This window comes from Abrus precatorius, unplaced genomic scaffold (assembly GCF_003935025.1).
Source record: "Abrus precatorius isolate BTA unplaced genomic scaffold, Abrus_2018 Scaffold5, whole genome shotgun sequence".
Lineage (NCBI taxonomy): Eukaryota > Viridiplantae > Streptophyta > Magnoliopsida > Fabales > Fabaceae > Abrus > Abrus precatorius.
In genome coordinates this window covers 7334494-7342306 of record NW_020874395.1, presented here as the reverse complement: position 1 = coordinate 7342306, position 7813 = coordinate 7334494, and the positions used below count along the sequence as shown (strand labels likewise).

At 30.6% G+C, this 7813-nt stretch overlaps 1 protein-coding gene across 1 annotated transcript; it reads left to right on the top strand.

Annotated features, from left to right (window-relative positions):
• Positions 1-5031: 5031 nt before the first annotated feature.
• Positions 5032-7388, top strand: LOC113867857 (myb-like protein X). The gene is made up of 2 exons (XM_027503355.1): positions 5032-5181; positions 6117-7388. Exon 2 carries the CDS (start codon positions 6173-6175, stop codon positions 7355-7357), a length of 1185 nt encoding a protein of 394 aa, XP_027359156.1. The 5' UTR covers positions 5032-5181; positions 6117-6172; the 3' UTR covers positions 7358-7388.
• Positions 7389-7813: the final 425 nt, after the last annotated feature.

The following is a 7813-nucleotide window of genomic DNA, read 5'->3' as shown; positions in this document are numbered from 1 at the left end:
AAGGCACTATAGTCTGAGATATGTGGTCCTAGAATTGCAAGCCAAGCTGCACCAAGCACTAGGTCAACGCCTGCAACTGATAACAAGTATACAGGCAATGTTAATGAATGTCCTTGAACTTTGCCTACCAAGTCCGTAATCAGTCCTTCAGCAATCAGAGCATTCCCATTTCCCACTAACACTTTAAAATATGGAATAGATTCAATAGGAAGTTTCAAGTAATGAGCAATTCGAGGTTGTAAGAAGTTGTCAGAACTTTCACTATCTAGCGATATTTGCACCAACATACAATTGATTGACCCTTGAAACCTCATTGTACCCACTCTTGAGGATCCTTTAAGAGCATTATATGACAGATGATGCTCTTGTTTAGAGGGTAATTCTGCAGTATAAAAAGCATCAAGGGGATCCAGTTCTGGTGCATGATAATCTTCCGCTTCCACATGCAACCACAAGTACTACTTGTTTGGACATCTATGACTTGGAGAGAATTTCTCATCACAAATATAACACAATCCTTTGTCCCTAAAATGTGAGTTGGTTATTTTGATCTCACTCCTTTTCCTTTTTACATCTGCTGCCATCTGTCCAAGGTTGTCAACCCCTTCTTTTGCTCCCTTATGAATTCTCTTATTTTTCTCTTTTAATTTTTCATTTATGACACTATAACTTCCTCCAGATCCTCATACTGTCAACCATGATAATGGCTTTGACATTTAATATGAATCATGGTAAAAAGAAATCAGCCACACTATTGAGCTCTTCTGGCCAATTTAACCTTCTCACCATTGCCTTGCAGCAACTCTCAACCATATCTTAATCAACATGGTGACAATACTATTTTTTCTTAGGTACCCACATAATATTCTTGTTTGGCCCTCCAACAACACTCTTCCTCTTCATCATATATGTATAGCTTTGCCCACCAACACTACCTTTTCCTTCCACCTTGGTCCCAACAACAGTGGTTTTAACATCTTCTCAGGCACAATATTCTAAATTTGTCTCATGATTTCCTAGTTATTGTCAGCTCTGCTATATTTAGACACATTCACTATCATCCGCATGTCGCCTGTTCGTTATGAAACTCAGTCTTTTTTCCACTTCATGGCACAACATTATGAGTTTGTCTCATGATTTCCTATTTATTGTCAGCTCTTCTATATTTAGACACATTCACTATCATCAGCATGTCGCCTATTGTTGTGAAATTTAGTCTTTTTTCCATGTCTTGGACATTCTCGACCTCCGCAAACTGCACGAACCTGAATCTGCATCCATCCTTGTTCCATTTCTTCAGAATAAACAAATCTTCAACATTCCCATACCTTTGGAATATCTCCTATAGAGCTGGCACTCCATGATTCTCCGAAAAATTTGTAAAAAAAAATGTTGGTAACATTTGTACATGACTAACATAACTGTTAAATTTTACTTGAGATTTTTTGTGTTGAGTTGTCACAAGCGTCCACCCACTGTGAACCTCCATCTTTCTCACACCAGAGCACTCTCATTTGGTAGTACAATGCAAACCGCTCTTCTCCAGCACCCATCCTTCTTCTTTGATCTCAATGAGATTCTTAAGATTCACCTCTTTAATTCTCTTGCACCAAAATATGTCCCTATAAATTTTTTATTCTTAATTTAATGGATTCACTTATAATTTTTTTATTTTTAATAAAATTTAAAACAATGATAAATTATGTATTAAACAACATATATAAGAATGTTCGAGAAAATAACCTAACCTTCATGTTTAATCTACATGTGTAATGTACAAGATTCATCCAAAGATAAGGTTATAAATTTTTTGTTGAAGGTATACAAAAATTACTAACAATTTTTTAACAAAAAAAAATATTAATAATTATTTGAAATAAATGTTAATTTATTAAAAATAATTAAATATTGTGGATGAAAATGGAAAGTAAAGTAAGTTATTGCATCAAGTGAAGTTAAAGATAGGGTGAAAGGTCATTCTTTTAAAACTAGAGACTAGTTACATAGTCATTAAGAGAGTAAGTGAAAATCTCAATGATCATAGTATTTAATATTATAAATACCTTATAATTTTTAATAAAAAATTGTGATAAATTTTTTATCATATGCTATTAAATATATGTTAAAAGATTGTTTAAATAAAAATTTTGAATAAATCTTCACTTTAGTTTTTAAAATTTGCTATGTGATATCATCATAATAATAATAATTTATCAAATCAAATGACATATTAAATTTTACTATTGACACAAAAAACGTTATTTTTAAATTTCTAAAATATAGTTATTTTTATTCTGAGACTTTTAAAATTACTATGCTTTAACTTTCCTTCATTTTTTAGGAAGAATGTGTCATTCTTCCTTATCTATTTCCTCTTTTTCTTCTTTCTTCTACTTTCTTAATTTTCTTATTTTCTCCAACCCATTTGCATTTAGGATTAAAATTGAATATGTAAAATCGAAATTGAAGAAAGGAGTATGAGCATACTAGAGTGACATAACTATTGTGAATAGAATGTTGGAAGCATGTGAAAATTATTAGAATGTGCAGTATGAGTAGGGGTGAGCATGAATTTATTAAAAAACTAATATAGATTCATTTTGAATCCAATTATATGGATTAACTTTTAACAATCTTTTACCTTTTTTAAAACCGGTTAAAATGATTTTGAAATTTAGATTTGGTTTAAAATTGAATTTAAAATTGGTTCACAATCTTTTACCTTTTTTAAAACCGGTTAAAATGATTTTGAAATTTAGATTTGGTTTAAAATTGAATTTAAAATTGGTTCTAATTTTAAATCCGATTTTAGCCGAAACCGATTTTATTCTTATGAAAAAAACACCAAAATGTTACTCATAAATAAGCAACATAGAGCCTATAATCTCATAGTTCAATGGACATACATTGATAAACAACAAGTAAATTCACAAGCATATAATCTTTTTAAGTTAATTAGAGTATAGATAAGCATGAGTGAAATATTCTGCATGAAGTAATATAGGTATGATCTGCGAGGCAGAAAATGGCAAATTTTTAGCAAATCTTCCAATTGAAAAGTTTCAAAATTGTTTGTATTGAATTGAATCATTGATAAAGAAGCAATATCCCATTACTAGTAGTGAGCATAAACTATTTTTTGCAAAAGAATTTATCCTAAATATATGGTGATTAATCAAGTGAAGCACTACTAGTTTCCTAATTAAAAGGGAATATAAACATTAAAGACAAGTACCATGATTGTTCCAGTAGATGCAACTCTTGCTGTTGCATATTCTCCTATATAATAAGTGATCCTGAAACTCATGCACAAAGCTAGCCTTCACCGCATTCCCTTCAATTAAAAGCTCTTTGACCTATTTAATTAATGTGATATCAAAAATCATTTCATCTGAACTATAAAAGCTCAAGTATGATGTTGCGAGGAAGATGCCATGCTGGGAATCAGATTTAGGGTTCAAAGAAGAGGAAAGAAGAAACTTGATTTTATTAAATCAAATCTAGATTTGATAAATTAGATCTAAATCATATCTAGATTCTTTTTTTTCTATTGTAGATTAGACATCTAATTTCTTTAAAAATTTGGATTTTTAAATCCAATTAAGCTTGATTATGGATTTGGCTTTCAAATTCAAATTTTTTGCTCATCCTTAGATATGGGTGGTTGAATCAATAATTCTAACTTAATACAACTACCTCAACTTTCAACTCTACCCTTTATATTTCGCGCTTGTCCAAATCTAAATTCATTAAGGTTTGCAAGCACAACAATGAACTCACTTTTAATCCCTTTTGCAATGGTTGCTGAATTGAATAACAACGTCAAACTTACTTCTTCGTATCTTGATAAGGGGATTGATCAATGAATTGAGGAATCTCTAAATTGAAAATGCCAATGAAGATTTTAATGCCAAATATCTCAATGTATTTGCAAATTTAATTATTTCTTCGTATGTTGATGAAAGAGGTTTTGATGTCTTTGTTTGTTGATTTGAAGCTTTAGAATGAGTTGAACAACAAATTGAACATTAAAAAGGAAAAAATACAAATGAGTGAGAGAAAATTAGATAAATTGAAGAAGCAAAGGGCAAAAGAATAACATAATCTTTTCAAATAAGAAAATAAAGTAAAAAAATAATAATATTAGGACATAATAATGTTAAAAGTCAATAAAAATGAACTATTTTTTTTAAAAACACAATATCATTTTATGAAAAAAAGAACTTCAATATATAATTTAACGTGACAAATTATATTTTATTATTATATTCAATGTTTTTTTAATTATAACGACTAAAATATTTGATACTTTAAAAAAAAAAAATAATTGATACTTTTTAATGTAAAGAATTAATATTTAAAATTATAAATATAAAAAAGTAATTTGTATAAGGTAATAAATCTCAAACTAAATTAAAAGTTTATTTAAAAATTTTTGCTATATTCATACATATTTTTATTTATAATTATTTTTAAACAAATACTTTTTCTAGTTTTTTTTTAATTTCTAAGATACTTTATAATATAAAATATCATAAGATATTTTATAATTTTATGAAATATTTATTTATTTATTTATTATTTATTTATTTTAACAAACGAAGTTAATGAGAGTTTAAATTAAAACTTAGAAGAAAGATAAATATTGATATTGAATTTATATTAAATAATATTGAGAGATGATAAAATTTTTATAATATAATATTTTTAAAAAATTGGATAAAACAATCAACTTTGACTTTTTTAATGCATATAATTTAATTAAATATTTTTGTTATCCTAGATCCTAAAAAATTAAATTTCAACATCTAAAAATAGTATTTTATTAAAAATATTTTTATTATATTAAAATTATAAAAATATAATAAATATAATTTTAAAAATGAAATACTGCACCCGTGATTCCCACGCGAAGCATGGGACGTGCCGATGCAAACCGCACCGGCTTACCGCGTAAGAGTCTAACAACGGTGTAAGTTGTTGGGTCCCATCTTTTCCTCGGCCGAAACACGACAAAGGGAAATATAGGAGAAAAGTACCATGTCAACGTGTCCCAGCTTTCCTTTCACACGTGTGTACGATGAACCAAGCCAACAAGCCCCGCTCCCTCATCCCCCTTTCTATTCTATTCTCTTCCACCGCTTCATTTCTTCGAATCAAACTTCTCATCGCACGCCACAGGTATTGTTTTGTTAATCACTTGTTTGAGGTTGTGACTTGTGTCTTTGAGCTTAGCATGCTATGCTCCTTGCTTTGTCTATTGTTTATGTGAGTGACGTCACTGCTAAAATCTATGTTCACTTTGTTATGTTTGATTCGGTTAATGATGTTTTGGGTTGGTTCATTACTTGTTGCTGTATCTGTAATTGGTAATGGATTAGGATTCTTCATGCGATTCATTCTAGCAGTTTTAAACTCTGTTTTAGTTGACTGAAGCTAACTTAACATCGATTCTTAATATTGATTTTATGCCACTTATGATGCATTTGGATTACCGGCTTATTCAAATCTTTGATTTGTACAAGATACACTAAAAATTAAAATTACTATTTCACGTTTTCTGGACAAATCTTTAAAAAACAAAGAAATAAAATGAAAATAGGGTAGCAATTATATAATTAAAAGTGAAAGCAGAAAAAATAAAAAATATTTTATAAAACCAATTAGCTCCTCATTTTGGTGGATTATCTTGCTCATAATATTGTTTAAATGTCCAAATTGAGGAGAAACACACATTGACTTAAACCAATTGATTACTGATTTTACTAGGATTTCGTGCTTTCTAATATAATAGGTCTCCCATGCTAAGAAAAGTGAATAGTGTGTGTATTCTGTTAGTGTTTTTTGATTTCATATGTATCAACAAGTTGTCCTTATCATTAACACTGGGTCCTGTTTGCCATGTGGAGTGTTTATTGTACAAGAATATGACTTGATTGATTCTTATTTGCACAACCTGGAATACCTATTTACTGTTGTTAGTCATTGTTTTTGGGTAAGGTGTATTTGTTATTCTTGATTGACTCAATCAGTGTGTGAGTTTTAATCTAATGTCTTGCTAGTAATTATGTCAAGCATGTTATTGCAATTAATACTTTTACATGTATATACTTTAGGGACCTGTGAAATTCTGGCAAGGTTCTTGCATCATCACAATCTGTCGAATCTAGATATGGAAGAAAAATCTACAATCTCTCTTAAAATCAAGGCTGAGGATAAAAGACCAGGTGATAAGAAGGAAGACAAGACTGAGGTAGAAGTGAAGGTGAAGAACAAATCACTAGAGAAAGAGATTAAAGATAAGGATGAACATAAAGAAAACAATTTAGAAGCTAACAGTAGGGATCGTGAAGAGAAAAAACAGAAGGAGAAGGAGGAAAAGGACAAGAAGAAAAAGGAAAAGAAAGAAAAAGATGATAAAGGTAGCTCAAACAAGATGAAAGAGAAAAAAAAAGATGGGAAGGACAGTGAAGAGGAGACGAACAAGAAAGAAAAAGAGAAGAAAAAGGAAAAGAAGGGAAAAGATGAAGAAGTAGACACAGAGAACAAAAAGGAAGAAGACAATGAAGGAGAGGATGGTGATGACAAGGAGGAAAAGATGGATAAAAAGAAGAAAAAGGAAAAGGACAAGGATGAAAAAGTTAAAACAAAGAAGGGCAAGGGAAAAGAAGATGGAGGAGAGGATGGTGAAGAGAAGAAGCAAGAAAAGAAAAAGGAAAATTACAACAAGGATGAAGAACCATTGAAGGAAAAGGGAAAAGTGGATGATGGTGATGATCATGAAGAGAATAAGAAGAAGAATAAGGATAAGAAAGAAAAAGAGGAGGAGAAAAAACAGGAAAAGAATGACAAGGATGAGAAAATCAAGCTAGAGAAGGATGACATAAAAACTGTTGAAGGAGAAGATGGAGACGAGAAGAAGAAAAAGAAGGATAAGAAGAAAAGGGAGGAGGAGGATAAGGGGAAGGATTATGACAAAGATGGGATGAAAGTAACAAGAAGGAAAGAGAAGAAATCTGAAGAGATGGTGGATAAGGAACATGGCAAAAGTGAGGTTGCTTCAAGGGAAGTGGATGGACCAAAAAATGAGGACAAAGAGGTGGAAGATGAGCAAAAAGATGATGCAAAGGAAATCAAAGAGAAGAAGAACAAAGAAGACAAGGACAAAAGTGGAAAGAAGAGAAAACTAACTGGGAAGGACAAGTCCAAGGATCTCAACAAGTTGAAGCAAAAACTTGAAAAGATTAATGAAAAAATAGAAGCACTTCTTGAGCAAAAGGCAGACATAGAGAGACAGATCAAAGAAGCTGAAAAAGAAGGTAATGAAGTCATGGATAAGGCCAAGGATGTGGTATAGTAGCCGTTTAGTATATGCTTTAATAGATGGAAGACCATGTATAATTGTCTGAACTTGATAAATGGTTTTATGTGAGCAAACTTGTCTTTTTGATTGTGTTATAGATGATACTTTTGAGTGAGTTAGGACATGCATTTTGATGCTTCTCCATTGTGATTTCATTCTCAATCTCCCTACTTAGGGTAAAGGGTTGTAACCATGTCATTTCCTGTTCGGAGAACAAATCAAATCTTACAGGAAATCCATTTCTGCAAACTGAGTGCACTAATGGAATGCTATTTGAGAAGGTGAATGACGAATAATTAATTATCAAGAGAAGTTATTTAACCACTGGAAACTGCGTATTAACAAATGTAAATAATTAATAAGTCATGCTTTTATATTGACCTTTTGTAATTTTTCTTTTTGTATTCATTGGATGATGATTGAGTTGTAGTTAAATTATTCCGAGTGATT

Excerpts from the sequence above, each read along its gene's own strand:
- LOC113867857 (XM_027503355.1), top strand. The coding sequence starts at position 6,173 with ATGGAAGAAAAATCTACAATCTCTCTTAAAATCAAGGCTGAGGATAAA.